At 46.5% G+C, this 22,306-nt stretch overlaps 7 protein-coding genes across 7 annotated transcripts; 3 read left to right on the plus strand and 4 right to left on the minus strand.

Moving 5' to 3' along the window:
- Positions 1-2,220: 2,220 nt before the first annotated feature.
- Positions 2,221-2,418, minus strand: P170DRAFT_352433 (uncharacterized protein; the record flags this gene model as incomplete). The annotated part of the gene is made up of 1 exon (XM_024843923.1): positions 2,221-2,418. A coding segment is annotated over one exon (198 nt), but the record flags the coding sequence as incomplete, so codon positions are not given.
- A 2,866-nt stretch (positions 2,419-5,284) lies between these two features.
- P170DRAFT_422597 (uncharacterized protein) lies at positions 5,285-6,841 on the minus strand (the record flags this gene model as incomplete). Its single annotated transcript, XM_024847447.1, has 3 exons — positions 5,285-5,670; positions 5,845-5,998; positions 6,779-6,841. The coding sequence occupies 3 exons, from the start codon at positions 6,839-6,841 to the stop codon at positions 5,285-5,287; spliced, it is 603 nt and encodes a 200-aa protein (XP_024706903.1).
- Positions 6,842-7,138: 297 nt separating this feature from the next.
- Positions 7,139-11,432, plus strand: P170DRAFT_433512 (uncharacterized protein). The gene has a single exon (XM_024848506.1). It carries the CDS (start codon positions 7,296-7,298, stop codon positions 11,304-11,306), a length of 4,011 nt encoding a protein of 1,336 aa, XP_024706904.1. The 5' UTR covers positions 7,139-7,295; the 3' UTR covers positions 11,307-11,432.
- Positions 11,433-13,979: 2,547 nt separating this feature from the next.
- On the minus strand, positions 13,980-15,092 carry P170DRAFT_349784 (uncharacterized protein; the record flags this gene model as incomplete). The annotated part of the gene is made up of 2 exons (XM_024843759.1): positions 13,980-14,689; positions 14,816-15,092. The coding sequence occupies 2 exons, from the start codon at positions 15,090-15,092 to the stop codon at positions 13,980-13,982; spliced, it is 987 nt and encodes a 328-aa protein (XP_024706905.1).
- A 421-nt stretch (positions 15,093-15,513) lies between these two features.
- Positions 15,514-16,511, plus strand: P170DRAFT_433514 (uncharacterized protein). Its single transcript, XM_024848507.1, has one exon. The coding sequence runs from the start codon at positions 15,623-15,625 to the stop codon at positions 16,451-16,453; it is 831 nt and encodes a 276-aa protein (XP_024706906.1). The 5' UTR covers positions 15,514-15,622; the 3' UTR covers positions 16,454-16,511.
- A 32-nt stretch (positions 16,512-16,543) lies between these two features.
- On the minus strand, positions 16,544-19,572 carry P170DRAFT_352002 (uncharacterized protein; the record flags this gene model as incomplete). Its single annotated transcript, XM_024843902.1, has 5 exons — positions 16,544-17,176; positions 17,285-17,570; positions 17,623-18,717; positions 18,798-19,246; positions 19,330-19,572. 5 exons carry the CDS (start codon positions 19,570-19,572, stop codon positions 16,544-16,546), a joined length of 2,706 nt encoding a protein of 901 aa, XP_024706907.1.
- A 1,516-nt stretch (positions 19,573-21,088) lies between these two features.
- P170DRAFT_443783 (hemolysin III family protein) lies at positions 21,089-22,181 on the plus strand (the record flags this gene model as incomplete). Its single annotated transcript, XM_024850583.1, has 3 exons — positions 21,089-21,649; positions 21,737-21,964; positions 22,023-22,181. 3 exons carry the CDS (start codon positions 21,089-21,091, stop codon positions 22,179-22,181), a joined length of 948 nt encoding a protein of 315 aa, XP_024706908.1.
- Positions 22,182-22,306: the final 125 nt, after the last annotated feature.

Below are 22,306 nucleotides of genomic sequence, written 5' to 3' on the forward strand. Positions count from 1 at the left end.
AATATTATAATTCTGCTAGTACTAGATTTAAAGTTACTTTTTATTAAGTAGATTATTTTATTCTTATTTTAATTTACTCTTAAGTAATAAAATAAGATTATAAATAAAATATTTTTTATTATTTGCCTGATAAGGGTATATTATATTTTTAATAAGTACTTAAAGGAGTAAAAAATTAAGCTTATTAATATTATAAATATTATATATTTAGAGATAATCCTATAATTAGTTTAATAAGATAATTAAATTATAGTATAATTAATAATTATCTATTTAATTAATTAATATTAGGATTAGATTATCACACAGGTCTTTAACTCCTATAGAATTATATAATTTTTATTATTTTAGTATTTATTTTATTATTATTATCTGGTGCTAGCTATTACATAAGATAATTAAAAGTATATAAATTCCAGTATTAATAACTGCAGGGTATTCTAATTCAGACTTAATTAAAAAAAATATTTTATTTTAAGAAAGTTAGTTTTTTTTATAATTAAATTATAGTAAGATTCTATATATAAGTAGTTATCTGATTATTAATAGCTTTTAATAATATTTTATTATTTTTTTTATTAGAATTCTTATAAAAAGCATAAAGGATTTTTAAGAGCTTATTAAAGTTATATTTTATATTTATAATAATATATTTTAAATAATTTTTAATATTTTAGCAGCGAATATCTGCTCGGAAGGATTTTTATAATTAGTTTATAAATTTTTTATTTAGTTAATGCTAATAAAGATTACTAGACTATTTTATAATTAATAGATATATATTAAGAACTAGTATATTAAAAAACTAGTCTTTTAATTAGTATTATATTTTATTATCTTGTATAATATTAGCTTATTTTTTTTTTTTTCTTTTTTAAGGGTTTTCTTCTATTTAGTAAGTATTATAGTCTGTAAATAATAATTAAAATTAAAATTAATTAAATTATAGTTTAATTAACTAAGTAGAGGAATAAAAGATTTAAATAAAAGTTAAAAAAGATTAAAGATAAATAATAAATTTAATAAAGTATAATTAAACTATAGTCTAATTACTACTTACTAGGGTGAAAGGGAGGGGAGGGGGGTGCTTTTATAAATAATAGCTTTTATAAAAAACTTTTATAAAAGAGGCCATTTACAAAAGATAAGGGTAATAAAAAAGAAAGTTAAATAATATTATAATTAATAAAAAAATTATATATATATACTATAATTTAATTAATTAGTAATATTTCTAGCAGATTTTAGTCTACCAGCAATTAAAAACAGTTATTAATATAATAAAATAGAGGATTTTATTTTAATTATTTATATAAATTATTAATAATAAATATTACTATTTTTCTGATATTAATAAAAATATATAATTAATTAAGTAGGATTATATAATAATCTGTGGCCTGTTATATCTCTTAGTATAATAAAATAAAATCCTTAATAAGAAAGACTAAGTTAGTATTAAAGAATAAGAGTAAGATAATTTAGATAATAAAATAATTAAACTATAATTTAATTACTTATTAGCTCGCTTTCTTAGTTTTTTATAAAGTAATAAGTTATCTTATATATATTAAAAGATTAAATAAGAGGTTTACTAGGCTACTAGTCAGGAAATACTTATAAGATATATATATATTAGATATATATTATAATAATATTTAGTATAATTAATTAATCTTGCTAATTATAGAAGAAATTATAATTTTTATTATAAAAATAAATAATTTAATATAAAATATATTATATATTTTATTTTTATCTCCGAAAATCTATTAAAATAAATTATAATATATAATTTTTTTTAATTAATCAGGCAATAAATCTATATCTAAAAACAGGTTTATAATTTATATTAAATCTATACTAAAGCTATACCGAATTTAACTATAGTTAGTTTAGTATTATAGAGATCTTGCTACACATACTAAAATAGGCTAGGCTGCAAATTTCTTAGTAAAAACCGCACCGAACCCGCCCCAACCCGCAACGGTTGCGGGTTCCCGATTTTGAGCCCGAAACCCGCTGCGGGCGGTCCCGAGATGGCCTTCCACCGCCCGAATCCGCACCGATGCCAACTCTAAACTGGGTTTCATAGTAGCTAGTTAGAAATATAGCCTAATTAACACTATATACATTTTAATACTGCATACTGTGTAAATATGGAATACTTACGGAGATAATACCTTGATCGCATGGCTTGAGCAAAGGTTGATAAACCAATTATATTATAAATGATGTAACGAAAGTTTCCTCTTCCACGTCAGTTATAGTGGCAGTTTGGGATACCGCTTCTTTCATGCAACCATTGTTCATGAGAGCATCCAGCGGGGCCGATAGGTTATGGGCAAGCCCGGCGTGGATTGTCAACTTCCGCCGATCATGTCCAATAAAAAAATAAAATTCTGGAGATCGAATGAGTCTTTGGCAGTTAGTAAGTGATGGACTGAATGAGCAGTGATCATACTCTTTGAAATCTTCTATCTCGAATTAGCTTCATAAACTCGCTTAACAACAGATTACAGCAGGCGAGGGCAGGCTTGGTGAGGCCCTGCGCTAAATAGCACTACATATATCCCTGTGAGGGGGTTCGGTATGAATCCACCAATAAATTCTTGCCACCTAGTCCATGCGGAAGCCAACATAAGACCCTGCAACGGCCAACTGAATGAGGGCAACAAAGTTGGGAAGCGTGAGTTGTCCTGTAAACGAAAGCCCGTGTGGTGGAAAATATGCAGCATCCATCAAAGTAGTAGTACTCTTAAGGTGGAGAAAAGAGTAGCGGCAAACCAAACATGGTCCCTGTTTTTGTTCGGCTACGCGCAATCCGCCTCTCGTGTGAAGTTCAAGCCTGCTATCAGGAAGCCGAGAGGCGCCATTTATAGTGCTCTGGGTAGAAAATACAGCACGGGAAGTCCTGCCCAAGGCTCCAGGGTCAGAACGGGGTTAGTTAACGTAATCCACAAGCGAGCCGCGGATACAACCGAACCGCGGATCCTCAATCAGCATTCCACCCCCTTTATTCAACGCGTCATATCTTCAACACTGAATGCAATATGCCTCCTTCTAAAGAATCGCGTATTCAGATAGCTATTTCAGCTTATCAAAAGGGTCAAATTAAATCTATATTACGCGCTGCACAGGTTTTTATGATCCCTGAAAATACTCTACGCGATCAACTCCGCGGTGTAAAACCACGATCAGAAACGCGCGCCAATGGCCATAAACTTTCTCAATTTGAAGAAGAAATCCTTGTTAAGCGATTACTAGATGCAGATACACGAGGATTTCCAATTCGCCCCGAATTCCTACGTGAAATAGCAGAGATATTACTTCGTTCGCGTCTTCAAATCCCTACGGCAATAATTGGAGTTAACTGGTCATATAATTTTACTAAACGCCATCCTCAACTACGTACACGATACAACAGACGGATTACATATCAACGCGCAAAACAAGAAGATCCGAAGATTATAATACCATAGTTTCAAACTGTCCACGAGACTATCCAAGAACACGGCATACACGAAGACGATATCTGGAATTTTAATAAAACTGGCTTTGCAATGGGGCTCTACTCAGCTGCTAAAGTTATTACTGCAGTAGAGCGTAGTGAGCGGCCACGCAGGGTTATCCAGGGTAATCGTGAATAGGTTACAATCATCGAAACAGTCAGCTCAAGCGGCGTACATATACCACCAGTCATTATACTTAAAGCAGGCAATCAACAGGCCGCATGGTTTCAAGAACCTAAACTTGCCGGAGACTAGTGGATTACAACAAGCCAAAATGGCTGGACTACCGATGAAATAGGTCTTCTTTAGCTAAAGAATGTCTTTGAACCCTCCTCTAGGCGTTATATGACTAGGGCAAAACGCCTGCTCATTCTGGATGGCCATAGTAGTCATTTGACTGCTGAATTCGACAATTTTTGCAAACAAAATACAATAATATATCTTTATATGCCTGCTCACGCTTCGCACCTTCTTCAACCGCTTGATGTGGGTGTTTTTGGCCCGCTTAAACGCGCATACGGAAAACTGCTTGAAGGGCGTATAATTGCGGGTAACAACCATATTGATAAAGAGGACTTTTTATCACTATATCCAGACGCACGGGCTCAAGTCTTTACTTCTACAAATATCTGCAGTGGTTTCGCAGGAGCAGGGCTTAAGCCACTTAATCAAGAACGAGTTCTTTCAAAGCTTACCTTTCAACTACATACACCTACACCTGCACCGTCACTAGTTGAAGGGTCAATTTCCTCTGCTTTCCAGACTCCACAGAATACTCGCCAGTTAGATCGAGAGATACGCAGCTTACAGAACAGTCTTAGTGCTAAACAAAAGCTTTCTAGTAGCCCAATTGCTCATATTCAACATCTTGAAAAGGCTGCTCAAATGGCGATGCAAACCAACCTCCTTTTACAGCAAGAAATCAAGACTTTACGAGCCGAAAATGAGCGAAAATATAAAAAGAAAGCAAGAAGGCGTGCTCTACTAGGGAATGATACCCTTTTATCTGTACAGGAAGGCCAAAATCGCGTTCAGCAGCTAAATACGCAGCTTAATGAGCAGCCTGAGCAAACTACTCCTGTACCTCGTCAACGGGCTTTGCCACGCTGCAGTGGCTGTGGAACAGTTGGACATACAATTCGGAGCTGTCCTAGTAAATAGCTGAATTTTCATATATTTATTCAGTAAATTTAATGGAGTTTGTGATTGAATAGCTTCAAATAGTAATGGCCATGGCGAAGGATCCGCGGTTCGGTTGTATCCGCGGCTCGCTTGTGGATTACGTTAGTGGAAAGGGAGATTTACTAATACACTGACCAGGTTACGGAGCTAGTTAACCCGAAGGGGATGGCAGAATCCTAATACTTACTCTGGAGCTGGCATACATGCTCAGACTACGACGAAGCGCCCCGCCAACCTACATATGTCTACCCCACGAGTGACTCCGAGCAGTTAGTCGTATTTTGCTCGATCAGAGCATGAGGATATTTAAAGCGGGGGTACCTAGATAGGGCTATATGTAATAACGAAAACCAGTAACCATCCCATATTAAATAAGTATTTGTTAGTCAAAATTATCGCCAGAGATAGCACACACACCTGTTGGATTCTGATTACCACGGGAGTAGCATTTTCCCATTTAATAAAATATATCCCGCTAAGTGCCGTTAGAAATTATGGCTCTGGCAGTATCGAACGCGGATTTAAACCGATTTAAGAGGTATATTTATTATAGGGAAAGCCGTGTGCGTCTCCCGGCGACAGATATTCTGTTAATCATTATCGACCCACGCCGATCCCTCGTTCGGCATATTCGCCATACTTGCCATACGTGGTGCCCTGGATATCTCCCTCTGTAACGCAGCGTTCTCTTCCTCGGCCCACGCTAATGACTCACTGGGCAACATTATTGCCTTATCAATAGCAACAGGTGATTCTCGATGCCATCCGTACAGAATAGCAGCAGCTAATATTGACTTGCTGATCGTAGGCCACGATCCACAGAACGAGTAGTTCGTCCCTGGGATTTCCATGCTCACACCCACGCGGCCATAAGCAGAAAAAACCTCGAAGATAATATTGAATGTACCGAATGCGACCGAGCTTTCTTGATAGTGGTCATACTCGGCAATTGTGATTGAAAGCACCACCAGCACGACTAACCAGATATCGTAGCTCAACTGTGAGCGTAATTTTTGGAGCACAAACTAGAAGCGTGAGGACTCCGTAAGGACAGGCCGGCCTGAATAATGCTATAATAAGTCTATTATGGTGTTTCCCAGGCGAATAGCATGCTCTGGTGCCTGGGGGCTTTCGTCGTGGGCATAGATACCGAGCGAGCGTTCCTGGTAGACGTTGGTATTGCGCATCGTCACTAGCATAGGAAATGCGGGGATATACATCATTATAACGTGGAGAAAGAGAAGACCTTGTCGCAGAATCGCGATGTCAACGACGGAGAAACCTCCTCGGCGGATAGCTAATGTCTGAAATAGTCCATCCAGTACCCGATATTAGGTGGTAAGAGATTCAATCCCCTTATTCCCGATAGACAATACTTCAAACGCCATCCAGCTAACATTATTCCGAATAATGATAGCACCGAGAAGGTACCATGTATGCCGAGTAGGATACAGGTTTGTATAGACCCTTCTAAGGTGGTCGAGAATAAAATCAAGGGTCACCCGCCATGATCTCCATGCAGGCCTATCAGGCAGTATCAATCGTATAATCCAGATAATACACCTCAGGAAACATGGGTTGAACGTGTTGCCAGCGAGGATAAGAATACCTAAATTTAAGAGGAAGGTATCTTGTTGCAGAACAGCGTTATTCGTATTTAGAAGAGACATTCCGCTATTCACGAAAACGGAGACAGCAAAAAAGGCTCCAGCCCAGAATGGTGTCAGTTTATTATTCTGTATCAGTCCAGGTTAGTTTGCCTCAAGCCACCTGCCAACGCCAACGCTACCTATGCTAATAAAAATGATAAAATACAGTGAGATAATGACTAGCAGGGAAGAAATGGTATTATATCTAACGCTGTCCAGCGTCTTGCGCTTAGACAAAGTTAATGGGTGATTTTGAGATTTAATAACGGCGTTGGACTTTCTCCGAAAGGCCAGCTTTCTTTCAGTAAGGAAAATAAGGGAGATTACAATAAAATACCTTATTATAAGAAGGATGAAAAGTATAGACTGCTGGAAACGAGTGACAGTGAATAGTACCGCCTATCAAGAAGGATCATGGAGGGTGCGCGATCATACCAGCAATGGCAAGGACAAGGCCAGGGCCATTGAGAGCCCGTCATTTAGCGCCAGAAGCACCATCATGGCGCGACAAGGATCCTATCAGGCACCATCACGGGTACTAGTGCGCGCTCGAGCCGTTCTCCAAATCCCTCCACTGCGACAGCTTGCATAAACAGACCAGGGTTTTTAAGGGTTTGATTGGGTAGGTTCCAGGCTGAGCATGTTTCTCTGGTCTAATGGAAATTAAGGGGTTAAGCTGTGAGTGGGCTCAAGAAAGTTGCTCACACACAGGCTAAAGGGGAATGCAAATTAAAAAGCCTGTCTATCCTGTCATCCGGCGTATGTTTGTTGACGTAATCCTAATTTGATCAATTGCTTTGCTCGCCCATAATACTTTGTGTAATGTTCCAGAAAGTCGACCTCGTTCCCAATAATACATAGACAGTTCAGGCAGCTTCGACATACCTAACATAACGCCTCGGCACCGACGTTCCTGGAGTCTCTCATTTCTTGACCTGCGCCCAAGCCGGAGATGGCGTTCGGTGATGACTACGCAGTCGGGTGGGTTTGCGCACGGCCTATAGAGGTCGCCGCAGCCAAAGCAACGCTTGATCGCGTCCATGACAATCTACTGCCGGATCAGAATCCAGATGGCAACAATAACTACATTCTGGGGAGTCTTCAAGGTCACAATGTCGTTGTGGCGTATCCGAATCCCGGGGTGTGTGGGAAAACATCGATAGCCGACGTGGCCACACAGTTGCACACAGACTACCCATCTGTCCGGTTCAATCTCATGGTCGGCATTGCGGGAGGAGTGCCAGGTACGAAGGAGGATATTCGTCTTGGTGATGTTGTGGTCAGCAAGTCGAAAGCTGAGTGGTCAGGTGTCGTCCAGTATGACATGAACGGGGAGCGAATAGAAGATCAGTTTGTTCGCGGCAGAGTGTCAGATCAGCCGACACCATTGCTTCTCACAGCTATGGGGAAGGCCGAGACAGCCGCAATTTTTGGTGAAAGTAAGGTAGCCCAGTACGTCTCCGAGATCGTGCAGAAAGATCCCGTCACCTTTGCCCATCCTGGCCCAGAGCAAGACATCGTCTTCGAGCCGAATTATGATCATGTAACCTTCGAATCCGAAGAAAGCGGATGCAATCATTGCAATCCGGATATGATCCGATCCCGGCAGCCTCGCGAGGTACAGGACCCCATAGTTCATTATGGCCTGATTGCCTCCAGCTATCACTTGATGCGCGACGGAGCGACCCGGGACAAGTTCGCACACAAACATGATATTCTCTGTTTCGATACGGACGCAGCCGGACTGAGGGGTACCGCCAAGTATTTGATCATCCGAGGAATTTACAACTATGCAGATTCGCATAGGTCCGGGCTCTGGCACGCCTACGCCGCAGCGGCTGCGGCAGCATACGCGCAAGAGGTCCTCTCTTTTATACCCACGGTGTCTAAGACGATGCCTCTGGCGAAAACGTCGTATATCGAGGCAGCGCCTGTTCTTGATGCTTTGCTTCTGACAAGACCCGAGGTTGATCGGAAGTCCCTCATTGCATTGAAAGGACGCAGGGTTGACGGCACCTGCGAATGGCTCATACAGCATCCCCACTATCAAGAGTGGCTAGCAGATGCGAATCACCCACTCCTCTGGATCTCGGGTGGCCCTGGAAAAGGAAAGACCATGCTGGCGATTTATATTACCGAGGTGCTACAGCCTGTGGTTGACGCCGCCGATAATGTCCTTTTGTACTACTTCTGCAGTAACCGCGACAAGAATCGGAACACCGCTTTGACCATCATGAGAGGCATCCTGCATCAATGGATTGATCTCCATCCGCATCTGGCTAAAGAAATTAAGAACTCCTTCGAGGGGACAGAAACAACCAAATATACGATTTCCAGTTTTGTCTCGTTGTGGAGGGTCTTCCTGACCCTACTTCAGCAGAGCACGTCTTCCCAGGTAGTCTGTGTTCTAGACGGCCTGGATGAATGCGAAAAGGAATCACTCAAGCAGCTTCTTGATGCTGTTAGGAATTACTTGTCGAAGTCTGGGGAAAAGGCAAGGCCACGACTGAAGCTCATTATCCTCTCCCGACCCCAGCCGGCAGTTTTGGAGAGCAAATTCGGTCAATATCATCAGATCCAGTTAGACACTTCCGACACGGGAGTTTCACATGATGTCGAGAGGTACATCTTCGCTAAAGTGGCGGAACTGGCATCCGAGCAAAATCTTTCTGAAGAGATGGTCGCGCAGGTTCAGCAGACCTTGCTAGCTGGCGCTGATGGGACCTTTCTGTGGGTTGGATTCGTTGCCAATGAGCTTCAGGGCAGGAGTTGGAGTAGGATAAATGAGGTTCTCCGCCATGTTCCCAAAGGCCTGGGTGGAATTTATCAGCGGCTTCTTCAGCAGATTAACGACAAGGAAGCATTGGTCCCCATTCTTCAATGGGTTGTTCTTGCAGCCAGGCCCCTCACACTAGAAGAATTGACCGTGGCCGCAGGGATTAAGGCGGCTGGCACTCTTTCAGCAACGCAGGTGACCAGGAATCGGCTCAGGTTCGGCGGGTTGCTCGTGAAGGTCGAAGGAGGTATCGTAAACCTGGTTCACGAATCGGCGAAGGAATTCTTTCAGAGCGATCAAGTCAACATCAAAGGGATCAGCATGTTCTATATGAGCCAGGATACACACAGGACTCTCATGCAGACCTGTTTAGCACACGTCGAACGCGGATACAGAAATTCCGGAAAGATTCATGAAATGTCTGGCCATAATCCCTTCTTATCTTATGCCAGTCAGTACTGGCCAGTGCATTTCCACCACGCTATTCATGTGATCGATATACCGTCCGAGCTCTCACGTCCGTTCTTCCGAGACGACTCACCGATCCGGGAGGAATGGTGGGAAGCCTACTGGGAGCAGGAGAAAAACGGCGGAAGCCCTCCCTCCTTTACACTCTTGGATCTTGCCTCATACTTCGGCAATGTACCCTGGGCCAAGCTTTTAATTAGCAAGCATCCCCGCCTCATTTCGCGCAAGGACAACTATGGCCGGATGCCGCTCTCCTGGGCCGTCAACCAAGGGCACCGAGAATTGGTGAAACTGCTGCTTGACCATGGTGCGCGTGTCAATTTCAAAGATCGAAGCATGTTGACGGCACTTCATATCGCGGTCACCGGACAGCACAGGGACGTCGTTTCTGTGCTACTCGAACACGGGGCCCGTCTGGAGGCCACGGCGGAGTATGGCGACACGGACACTCCGTTGATGCGAGCCATTCTGGCGAATTCGAGAGAAATGACGCAGGAATTACTTGAGCACGGGGCACGGGTGGACAAACTGCCTGCTTTGCTGGGAGTTCCTTCCCTGAGGGGACCTACGGATCCAATGGACGAGCGGGTGAAAGAGCTACTTGGGCTCCAGGACCAGGTCTTCCTCGCACGCTTCAAGCGTTCATCGCGATTTGTCGGCCTGGTCATGAAAGGGCTGGGCCTTTCTCTTCGCTTTCCCCTCGTTCTCGAATTGATGTCCCTTTATCTCAAATTTGTGGCGTTGAACCGCTGGGACAGTCTGTCGGTACTGCAGGAGCTCGTCCAGGAGAACAAAACGGACGAACTGCGAGCATGGACGAAACTGTACAATACGTTCTTTTTGGGGATAGTTGTTGCCAGGAAACCGAAGAAGCTGAAGGCCATGGGCGACTTGTCGACGCAGATCTTGCAGAAGGTCGCACCCAGAGATCTTCAGGCACTTCTGGCCATCACGGTCTTCACCGGCATGGAAACGAAACTCACGGCAGTCCGGCACGGATGGAGAGAAGGAGATGCTATTACAGCTGCGGCAATTTCAGATTGGGCCGCCATCGGCTGCGACAGGGGCGCATTGGAGTTCTTCCACTTCGGTATCCGCGAGTTTTTGAGCGACTTCGATGGCTGTGTTCGGAATGGGAACCGGGAAGAGAACGTACATCGGACGACCCTACTCATAACAGGCCACTTCGCCATAATCGACAAACAGGAACCAGAGCCGATCGGGTATTTCTCCCGGGTCGTCTCGGAGTTCTTCGAAGGATACATCGGCAGCATCTACGAGGTTGAATTGTTTAGCGATGCGAACCAAGCATGCGCTAATGAGCTATTCATCATGAGCGAAAGTCGCGACTCTACCAAATTACGTCTCTTTCTGACCAGTATTTTCCAATTCGCACGACAGGCCCATGAGAAGGGACAAGACCGCTTTCTCGACATACCCCCAGCAGCATGCTTGATTCTTTGCCGGGAGAATGCCAGCGCTCACCGGTGGCTGATTGGTGAGGCCATAATGGAAGAAATAGGGGCGCTGATAGCAAAGGAACCTCCGGGGTCGCTTCATAAGCGGGCTTGCAAGACTTTTGTGGAGTGCCTAATCATTGGGAAGCAGTATGGTTTGGCATCATCTAGGGGCTTACCGAGGCAAAGAGTAGAACAGCATCTACAGTCCCTGCCGGATATCGGACATATGATGGATCGCATCCTTACCAGTAGTTCATAAAGCATTGCGCAATAATCGCAGTGGCAGAGCTAAGTCACGAGGAAAATTTGAGCCTGTGTTCATAATTGCGCTTTACGTATTGCCCTTGGCATTAATGTTAAAAACGTTTCTAGTCGAATGGAATTCATTTACACGGAAAGCATCTAAAGTACCGTTGACCTATCATTCACAGGCATCATGAGTGCAGAGGTATGTGCCTTTTTTCTGCTCAGAGGACATCCAATCCGTAGGTTTTGAATCTACTGAATCGAAGCTGCTGCTTTAGTTAGACTGGGCCATGTCACATTCCCAACCTCGTCAAAATTCAAGGCCAGAACAGCCCGTAACCATTCTGTTGCTCTTCACTCTCGTATTTAAGGACTGAGGTCGCTATCTTCTACCCATGAGCCGTTTCCACCAATTTGTCGGGCCTGACCTTGCCTTACGCTTATTGTCATTTATCTGGTGTGTAGGCGCCGGCGAATGTGTCAGTTTACTTGAAGATGAATGATCTGTAGAAGGTGGCGTAGAAGAAACTAGAATAGATGAGGACAGCCGGTCTGGCCCATGGGAGACAGATTGGTCCGGCATTGGTAAAGTCGACTCATCCGATATGAACCCGGCTGGTTGATTCGGCACAGACGGCTGACTTTGCATTCTAAGCAAATGACGAATCTGGCGCTCGACCTCATGGTCGGTATCTCGCTTTAAGTATCCTGCTCGGTTGAGCCGCAGTAAAACGTCACCAGCCGAAATAAATTCTTCCCAGTTCTTTCGCCCTGTGGGGATAATGTTGGGATCCGCACCCAGGTCAAGAAGCAGATCCATGATGGAAAGCATGCCCTTCTTTGCGGCATAGTAGAGCGCAGTCCTCCTTCCAGAGTTTATGCCATTGATGTCGTGACCTAATTTGATAAGAAGTTTGATCATAGGAACGTTGCCCATGGTAACAGCTTGGCGAAGGCTTGTGACGGCCCGGCAACAGCGCGACTTGCTGAACGCTAAGTTGCTGATGGCTTTCTGGGAATGGCTTGTCGGCTCGCGATCCAGCCAATCTTCTGCAGTGAGGCCGCTTTCGTCGAATAGGGTCTGAGGCTCTGCAATGACGGATTCGTCGAGCAGGATATGGACGGTGGCTACATCTTGACTGTGGATGGCCAAATGAAGAGCGGACCAGCCGTGGTTGTCTTGCTGAGAGGCAGTAGACCGTATACGGCTGTCTTCTAAGAGGCGCTTGACGACCTGGGAGTGTCCCATGAAGGCAGCATGGTGTAGTGCAGTCCAACCGTGGCATGTTGACTTGAGTGGGTCGGCTTGGTGTAGGAGGAGCAAGCTCACAATGGAAACATGCCCTCCATTTGCAGCACAGTGCAACGGGGACGTACCGTAAGAGCTAACAGCATTAGGGTTGGCATCAGCGATCAGCAACAAACGCACAACCTCCAGATAGCCTTCCTCTGCTGCCCAATGTATCGCAGACCAACCATCGCGATCACGATGATGCGGATCCGCGCCACATTCGAGTAGCAATTGAACAGTGGCAAGGTTGCCAGAAGCTGTCGCTTCTTCCAAAGGCAAAGTCTGCTGAGTGGTTCGGGTATCATATATGCTGGCACCCTGTTTAACAAGCATTTCAGCAATTGGAGACCATCCCAGGCTAGCTGCCCAAGCGAGCGCAGACTTTCCATCTGCGCTGAATGAATTGACATCAGCGTCCATGGAAATCAATTCCGTAGTGGCGCCTTCTTGGCCTGCCACCACAGCCCAGAGAAATGGGGAAAATCCAGAGCTGTCAATAATATGCGAATCCACGCCGTGCTTGAGCAAGACATCTATACAGTCGATGAAGCCCATCTCCGCAGCGTAATGCAGTGGCGTTTGGCCATTTTCGTCCCTCAAATTTGCACTTGCGCCGCTCTGAAGCAAGGACTCAACCAACCCCAGATCGCCGGCCTGCATCGCGTGGTGAAACTTTGTCATCCCCAAGTCGCCTTTGTCCTCTATAGCGAGTTCGGTCACCCGTGCAGTGATGTCCTCTTCGCGGTGTCCTAAATTGCCATCCGCAGCCTCAGCGTCGTCGTCTTGGAAATTCAGTCCCTCGTCGTCCAGTACGCTGTTCATGGACGCACGTGTAATCCCATAAGGACCGCCCGGCCCATCATCTTCTAACGGTTGATCGCTATCGACGTCCTCCACGTTTTCATCATCATCGCTGGGTAGTTTTTGCAGTGTAAGCAGAGCAATTTCCTTCATATGACCGGCGACGTGTGACTGGAGAGCCTCACTCGAGAAGACAGTGCTGGATTCGGCCTTTCCCGAGGGTTGGAAATCGTCGCCAAATGGACACTCCAGAACCTTATCGAGAACTGACCTCCTTGCGGCATTGCTGAGGGTCCCAGCGTGCGCTTCAGGCACGCCGTGCTCCTTGATGGAATGCTCCTGGTACAGGATCTCTTGGTCAAAGACGATTGGATCATGAGAAGGGGACCTGCACTCCCAGGTATGTCCGTGAGCAGTCTGCATGTGACCGACCCAGGCTTTCGACGTTTCGAATGTGAGCGGACCGGTTCCGTGCCCGTGGTGATCTCCTTGCAGGCAGTGTGAAAAAACACAAATGAAGGGCTCTAGGTCCCCAATGACATGATTTCTGGTGAATGTTAGCCACATATTCCCATGAAGACAGAAATTGCCCGCTTACTGCCACAGTAGTGACCTTGCACTGTTCTTGAACTCAACAATGACACCGCAGTATGGACACTGCGGCGTCGGCGGTATCGGAGGAAACGGCAACTTGTCGTTCACAAGAACAGATTTAGCCCGGGGAATCTCCGTTGTGGATTTAGCGTAGAATTCCGCAACCGCAGTTTGTCGGGCGGTAGTCGCATTCGTTGCTGGCGCTGGCACTGGGGCCAGCATTGTGTTGGTCCTCGCAGGCTTTGGCAGCGCGCTCGGCGCAAACCGCACAGCTGGCGCATTCACCGTCATTTTGGGGAGTTGGACAACGGCTGGAGTCGGTTCCGGGATCTGAATACTTAGATCAATGCGCCTTCTATGGGAGCGCTGATAATACAGCCGTCGAAGTCGCAGCGCGTTGGCTTCGACCAGGGCTGAGCGGAGCGCCTCCGGCGCCTCTGGGAATCGGAATTCAATATAGCATTTAGTATAGAGTCGCAACTCATCTATTGCCTTGTTTGCCTCTTCGTCGTCTCTATACCTTTCGATCTTGCGAGCTCGATTGGTTTTAGCGGATTTTCGGACGGCGTTGGATAGACGGAAGAGCCGCGTCAATGTTCCGCCGATTGTCTCGGTGATCTTTAGCATGTTCTCTTCTGCTGGATCGATATCACTCTCTGAATCGCTTGTATCGTCATCGGATCTCCTCGTGAATCCAGAATTGCCATTTACTGAAATGCGTTGTCTCTTCCTGCTCGAGATTTGTGGTGGTCGGTCGTCGATTGGCTTCACTATTGTCGAGACCCCCGTTAGCCTTGATCTTCAAACCATCCGAATGTGGTGCGGAAAGTACTTACAAGACAGCAGGGTATCGTAGATAATATCCAGGAGCTGATGTATGATATCCGCAGCCACGGGGCTGAACCGGAGTCTGTAGTCCAGCGAGACATTGGGCGGCCCGTAGACATCCATATTTGATGCCCATAGCGCAAAGCGGGCCAGCTGGTCGTCCATGATAGTAGGGTCTGGCACAATTTCTGGTATGACTATGCACTTGTGGAAAAGAGACTGGCATTGTGTCGCATGCTCTGCAATGGTCGGGCTAAGATCCTCTTGGAGGAAGACATCTTCCATAAACTCGTCTTCGGCGCACTCGTGGCTTTCCATGATGAGCGGCGCAGTGCGGGCGGTCGCGAGACCTTCTGAGTGTGGCAAATATCCAGGAATCCGATCCTGTTCTCTGCATGGAAATGACGGTCTAAAGGTCCTGGGTAAGCAAATCTCCACTGAGGCGATAAAATTATCGCACAAATTGCAAGTGTCGGAGAATGCGAAAGCAGAATGTGTCTTCGGTGCCGGGCTACGAGCCTAAAGCACGCTATCCGCTCGCAATCAGAGGCCCGGCTGCGCTAGTTTACCTGGCGGCCAGGTTAATCAACTGGCACGACTCGATTGGCCTGCCAGCTTGGGGCCGGTGTGGCAGTCTGACAGAAGAGAGGAGAAGTAAGCGCCCGTGCGGGATTCGATGTCGCCGTGGACATGCACTAGAAAATACGCCGGTTACGTTGGAGGAACCTAGCCTCTCTGAACACACTCTTCTTCTGGTCTTTCGATCATTTCACTTGGTCCAAAGAGTCCGGTATCTGAACCTGAATTTTGAAGCCATGTCCTTTACCAAGACATATTTCCTGTGTCCGACGTCCGATTTCATATCTCCACCACCAAGTGGCCCGCTATGTCTTGGGTCTATAATCCGCTCCACGTCAGCACCGCAATACCCTCTGAACAGAGGGCGCGTTGTTACTGTAGCTAATGCACTCCCACCTGTCGTGGAGACCGACTGGAAGAAGACTGTTTCAACCGAGACGGGGCTCGGTTTGGGTGTCTATGCACAGTTCCTGCAGCTGGCTACTGGTGGACTACCCTTTGGTCCTGAGGTGCACGTTGGGCATTCAAACAAAACGGCAAATATGTTTGCGTTCGACACGGTGACGACGTTGGCGTTTGAGCCGACTCAGGAATACGTGGAAGAGGCTATCAAAGCACCAGCCGTGCAGACATGGCTGAGAGAGCCTAGGCAGAAGTTCGCACTCGTCAGCGAGCTTTTCGTCGTTACGGGCATGAAGCTCGTCAAGGGCGCCAAGATCAAATACTCGACTTCACAGAGCACGACGGTTAGGGGGAACCTCGGCATCGACGTGAACACGCTGGGCACGATCTTTGGGCCAAGAGGCCAATGGACTAGTGCGAATGATGATGCGACGGAGTCCAATCGCCAATCGGAATTTGTATTTGCGTTCCGCGTGAAGAGGCTCAGGTTTGGGCGCAGACTGAAGCTCGAAGAGTTCAATAAGGGCGCATTTATGACAGTTGGCGCGACAAAAGATGACGAGGATTGTGTTTTGGTTGAGGACGTGGATGGAGCTGATATCAGGACTGCTGAGGCTGTTCCAGATGTGACCGACAATGGCAACGTATATTGCGTTCCCGCTTAATCCTGCCAAACGAATCTTGGACTACAGCTGAGATAGTTATCAATGAACCTTGTGTGATTATAGGTTGAGTTAGCCATGCTTAGGCTTCTTCTAGTATTTGTACATGTTCCTTTTGATATCCTTGATTCGTCCGTAAACATCCTCCCTTGTCGAACCCATATCGAAGAGCACATGAGGTGTGATGTAGTCGTAGCCTACCCCCCGCCTACGTTTAACCATACGCTTGAAGACCGCATCCATGGAATTGTTCCTTTTCAGCCACTGTCCCAGCCTTTCACCTTCTACAGTTATGTGCTGATCCTGCTGCCGGACAAAAGATAGGACCGATGCGGCAAGGCCAGCGGCGATCGGTGTTGCGACCGATGTTCCTGACATAACATTGACGATCTCGTCGTATCCGTCCATACCAGCCGGCCAGAGAGAAGAGACATCCTCCCCAAGTAGACTGAAGTTGACGTCCGTTTCGCTTGCTGTAGGGTTGAATTTGGAGGGATTGCCATTTCCATCGGTTGAGTGTATACAAAAGACGCTGGGATATTGAGCTGGAAAAGCTCTGCCAAGATTTGCTCCATCATTCGATGCTGCCGCGAATAACAGAGTCTGCTTATTCAGTGCGTTCGAGACAGCTGTGCTCATGAGCTCGTGATATTCACGAATGCCGAATGATATTGATATAATGTCCACTTTCCATTCGTTGACTGCGTGATCGATGGCCTGAACAGGCTTTTAGGTTAGCTCAAAAAGTATGCTATGGTATATAGACAGACTTGCCTTTGCAATGCCATCGTAGGTATTGGGATCCAGAGTCTCTCGTCGCGCAATTCTGGCGACATAGATCTCAGCGCCTGGGGCAACTTTGAGAAGAAGGCCAAGAGCATGAGTTCCGTGCCCGATCTCGTCTTGAATGTCGTGCGGTTCTGTTCCATATACAAAACTTCGTGCGTCCTTGATTTGTGGGTTAGTCCGTTGCTGGTCCGCAACCAGGAATGGATTTTCAGGGTCGAGTCCAGAGTCCAAGATCGCTATTCGCACCGGTTCCGCAAGGTCGAAATCGGGGTCAACATAGGCATGAATCGAGGACAGCAGATTGTTCATCCATTTTTCCGAGAGTGGATTCCTGGCAAGTCATTAGTACGACGAAGTCTTGTCGCCAATACGAAATACCTCACTCTTGTACAGGACCCGTCTGTCGACTTGCATCAAAAAAGTGCAAGCTCTTCTGTGAAGGCTCGGCGAGTTGTCTATGAGCTTGTGATCCTGAAGAACGCTGTGCCGATATTCGTAGCGTGATATCTGAGTGAAGGGATGCGTGGCTCACGGGCACGGCGTCAGACATTGAACGAGGCAGAGCTGCCCTTGCTGTATTGTTTGCATTAGAGGAATCTATCTTGCCTGTATGGAGGCGGACAACTTCTCGGCCGATAGAGCCCCAGCAGGATTCATTTTGTCGAGAATCGAATGAACCCAAGTCCTCTAATCGAATACCCCATGCCTTGAATATCACGGTCTCAAGCCGTTTGACGACGTTTTGGTAGAAAAGCCGCTGAACGCTGACATCCTCGAAGTCAGCGTGCTGTCCAAGGGGATAGTACTCCCCAGTGAGGCATGCCTTCGTAGCGAGATAGTAGTCCACGCCAGCGTCGTCTTCCAGAGTCTGAAGCTTATCGAGACAGGTATAAAAATCATCGTTGACCTTCCTGACGACATGCGGGTCCTTTGCCATCAGCTCCACAGGTGTACAATAGTGAAGCTCGCACAATAGTATGCCCAGAGCTAGCACACTGGCGTTGGGATGAACCATGTGTTTTGTGGCTCCAGAGCTGTCTCCGGTGTGTGTACTGCGGTTTGACATCATTGGAACGTGCTCCAGTGTTAGGAAAGGTTTTGTGATGTTGGGGAGTTCTCCGCCCTGCCGTGGCTCAAAAAACTGGATCTTCGAGTGATTGAAGGAAAACTGCAGCCATGGCGTCTCCAAGAAGGGAAGTAGTGCAGATGCCAGTGTAACAGCCAAGACTCGCTTCCCCTTGAGTGGCAGCACCGATTCACCACGAAGTAATTCTTGCTGGCGATTGAAAAATGCCGACAAGGATACTGTCTGAGACATGCGGTCGCTACCAAATGTCTTTGGTTGCGGGCGAAGCCTCTGAAATACCCCGTTTTCAAGAGTGAAATGCAAGCAATTTCGCTGATCGAGGGACTCTGTGACGCTTTGGCATATGTGGGCAAAGTCAGGTGGGTGGCTAATTATAGGCTCAGATGAGCGTCTCAATGTGCAGTTTTGAAGGTCTCTGCGCCGAAAGTGTTAGCAGAATAAAAGTCAGCACATAAAGCTTCGAGAGCTTACTTGACCGTGATTTTAGCTTCTTGCAATGCAGTTGCAGGCACGGACCGCACGCCGAAGAATACTTCGAAACTCGCTTCAGCCTCAAGATCTTTTCTGTGTCGTGGCAGCGACAATCTCACGCTCAAACCTGAGCACTTCTGGCAAACGCATACCCATTGTCTTCGCAACGCATTGTCCAAGGATACCAGATGTCTTCTCATCAGCACGGCAAATTCGGCATCAGGGTCTTTGAGGTTGGACTCAAGAGTTGGCTCTTCACGAGGCAGAACTCGGCGCTTCTTTCTCTCCTGGTCCAAATGTAAAAGTTCCTGAATGGCGTCGTCATATTCTCGTCTCCGTTTACTAACGCGAATGACAGTGTCTGGGTCGTCATTTAGATGGCGATTCGGACCCTCGATCATGCGGCGAAGCTTCGGATACCGCTCATGTCGGGCTTGTTGGAAGTTCTGCTCCGCGAATTATCGTTAGTAGGCAGGAAGTGAAAGGCCATCAGACCGAAACACTGGGTTTACTATATGTGAAAGATACCTACAAAATCTCTCCCTCCATCGGAGTCGTCTTGAACGAGATGTTCAAATGCGCGCAAAGTCCTTGAAACACTCTCTGGGTCAGCTTCGCTAATATCATCGCGCTGCAGAAATGCATCCGTCCGTAGCCAGGCCTCGCGTTTCCGTGACCCCAGTGACGCCTGCTTCGCCGACCTTTGTGGTCGCTTTCGAGCGAATAATCCAAGCACGTATTGCAGCAGGCCTTGAGAATCAGTGTCGTCATCCATAGTTGCACATCTAAACTGATGGCGTTGAGGATTCCACTGGGATCCTTCGGCTGGAAGAACATGGGTCGATCAATGAAAAGTGTGCTGTGTATTGATCAGACCAGGCTGGGTCGGATCAGGCTGTGCAATATCAAAAGCGACTTAGCGTGCTTGGCCTCCAATCCTGTTAGGATTCTCTCTCCTCCTGCAGGTTTTGCGCCCCGATGTAGTCAGCTGTACGCAGTACGCGTATATTAGGAATTAGTTGCCCAATAGGGACGTGGTGTGCTTCCTGACACGCCCTGTGGACCTTTCGCTACAACCTGGCGGTTACAGCCGAGCCGAGCATGTGCCAGAACTAATGAATGGTCCCGGATATTTACCATCAGTCCCTCTTGGGCGCCAGGTACTTTTGTATCACACAAATCATTGTAAAAGTCGCCCCTCCACCTCAAACCCGAGGCAGCCGCGAGGAGGGCTTTAGTGCCTACCTAGTGTCAGATGGAGCACAGCGATGTTCTATTGGCTGGGATAGGTACGGTCGGGTCACACTAAAAGAAAATATAGAAGAGGGGAAGGATGGTCTTGGGGTACGACTTCGAACCCCCAACTGCGCACACCCAATTGAGGCCCATCAGGAAGAGGAGACAACAGGGGTCGCCAGCCCACCCACATTAGCTGCGCCAATTCCCCTGCAAGCGGTACATCGTTATTTCGCGTGACCTCCGCAAACCTGTACTGTACCTTTTTAGTACGAGATTAACTTAACTATAGGTAATGATAGTCATTACTTAAATAAAGAATATAGTAATAAATATACCACAGGAGAGGCAGGTTCTTACTCAATATTTTTCTAACCTTTGCCTACAGAGTAAGTAATATACTCAACCTACTTAGCTATATCTTAGTTGCCACTTAGGCTAACCAGAATTTCTCGCAGCCACTAGCAGGCGCACTGCACGTACGCAGTCAGCTAATTTCTGGTGAAAGGATTTAGAGAATAGCACAGGCACAGACGAGTCCCTGTGAAAGTGCTGGACAGGACACGTACGGGTTCCCCGCTTTTGTCGCGAGGACCAATTGCATAATTTGAGGCTAAACATCCTGGCTTGAACAACCTGATCTGGTTGGTTCCTGCATGTTCTGTCGGGACTGCGTAATGTGCGGTCAGCAATAGTAAAATCAGCATGGCTAGGTTGTTAGAGTGGTGCAATCATGTGCTAGGACAGTGGACAGCTCTAGGGTCATGGAGTAAACTGAAAAGACCAATACGGGACTCCGGCTCTTGCCAGGGAACACTGACATGTATTTTATAGGCTACACGGTACCCTGACCGTCTCTGGAGCCCTCTTCCTGGATGTCGTGCCTGACTGCTGCATGTGGGGCTCTGTACAGGGCAGCTAACGAGGCTGGCGCTTAATAAAAGGGCAGTGGTGCAAAAAAAAAAAGCAAGAGACACACCCCTTTCATCTTTTATTTTCACTTACTCTCAAAGTCTGGCTTTTCCACATAACATTATCATCAGGCACGTCAGTAAATGGAATCCGCTCCCCGTCTTCGAGTTCCGCCCCTGCAGTCCCCAGAGGGAATGGAATCCATTAGTACCACCACCGCATACAAGGCTGGTAACGCAGGGTACCCAGTTCTTCTCTCGTTCGATGAGATGCCGGAATGGTTCCGACGTGAATGCAACCCGTGGATTCTCCGTGGCTATCGGCCTATCTCAGGCTCGGCTCACGCTTCATTCTCCAGTTGGTCGTATATCCACAACGAGTCAGTCAACATTTATTCCCACCTCATCCCAGCCATCTTTTTCCTACTCGGCGAGTGGTACATCCAGCAGTACTTTACTAGCAGATATTCCGGGTTTACTGGCGCCGATTTTATTGCTTTCTCCATCTTTATGTTGACGGCCGTCACGTGTCTATCATTGTCGGCGACGTACCATACCTTGATGAACCACTCTAAACACGTTGAACATTTCTGCCTGCGACTGGACATGCTGGGTATAGTAATTTTCATACTAGGCGATCTTATATTGGGAATATACATGGTTTTCTGGTGTGAACCTTTGCCACGCAATATCTACTGGTCTATGGTTAGTTAATATTCATATACACAGTTTTGTTTTTCTTATCCCAGACCTGGTACTTGAGTCTAACACTCTTCTTCCCTCGGTTAATAGATTGGAGTTTTCGGGACTTTAACCATCTTCATGACAATGCATCCCAAGCTTCAGGGCTCAAAATATCGCCTCTTCCGAGCATTGATGTTCGTGGCGACTGGCTTGTCCGGTATTGCTCCCTTGGTCCATGGACTTAATGTATTCGGCATGTCAAAGATGATGAGAAAAGCTTTCCCCTACACTATGGCAAAAGCAGGCTGTCTTCTATCTGGGACTGCGTTTTATGCAGTAAGTCTCCTAAATTCTCACATAAGAGAGAAATTAATCTTAACACACGGTTCTAAAGACCAGGTTTCCTGAAAGTCAATATCCGGGCAAATTCGACTTATGGGGCTCCCATTCGATTTTTCACATCCTAGTGGTATGCGCCGCTATAGTCCAGTTGATGGGGTATCTAGATGCCTACGACTATGCGCAGACAAACCTTACTTGCTCATCTATTTGAAATCTGTTCTCCTAGTGTGGGTTTCTTCAAGTATTGTCAAAGTCGAATATCCTAAACGGATTCATGTATAGCGTGATCAGCACTAGTACAAGGCAGCACAGCTCCTACCTACAGGTTTCTTTGTT

This window comes from Aspergillus steynii (assembly GCF_002849105.1).
Source record: "Aspergillus steynii IBT 23096 chromosome Unknown P170scaffold_2, whole genome shotgun sequence".
NCBI classification, from domain to species: domain Eukaryota; kingdom Fungi; phylum Ascomycota; class Eurotiomycetes; order Eurotiales; family Aspergillaceae; genus Aspergillus; species Aspergillus steynii.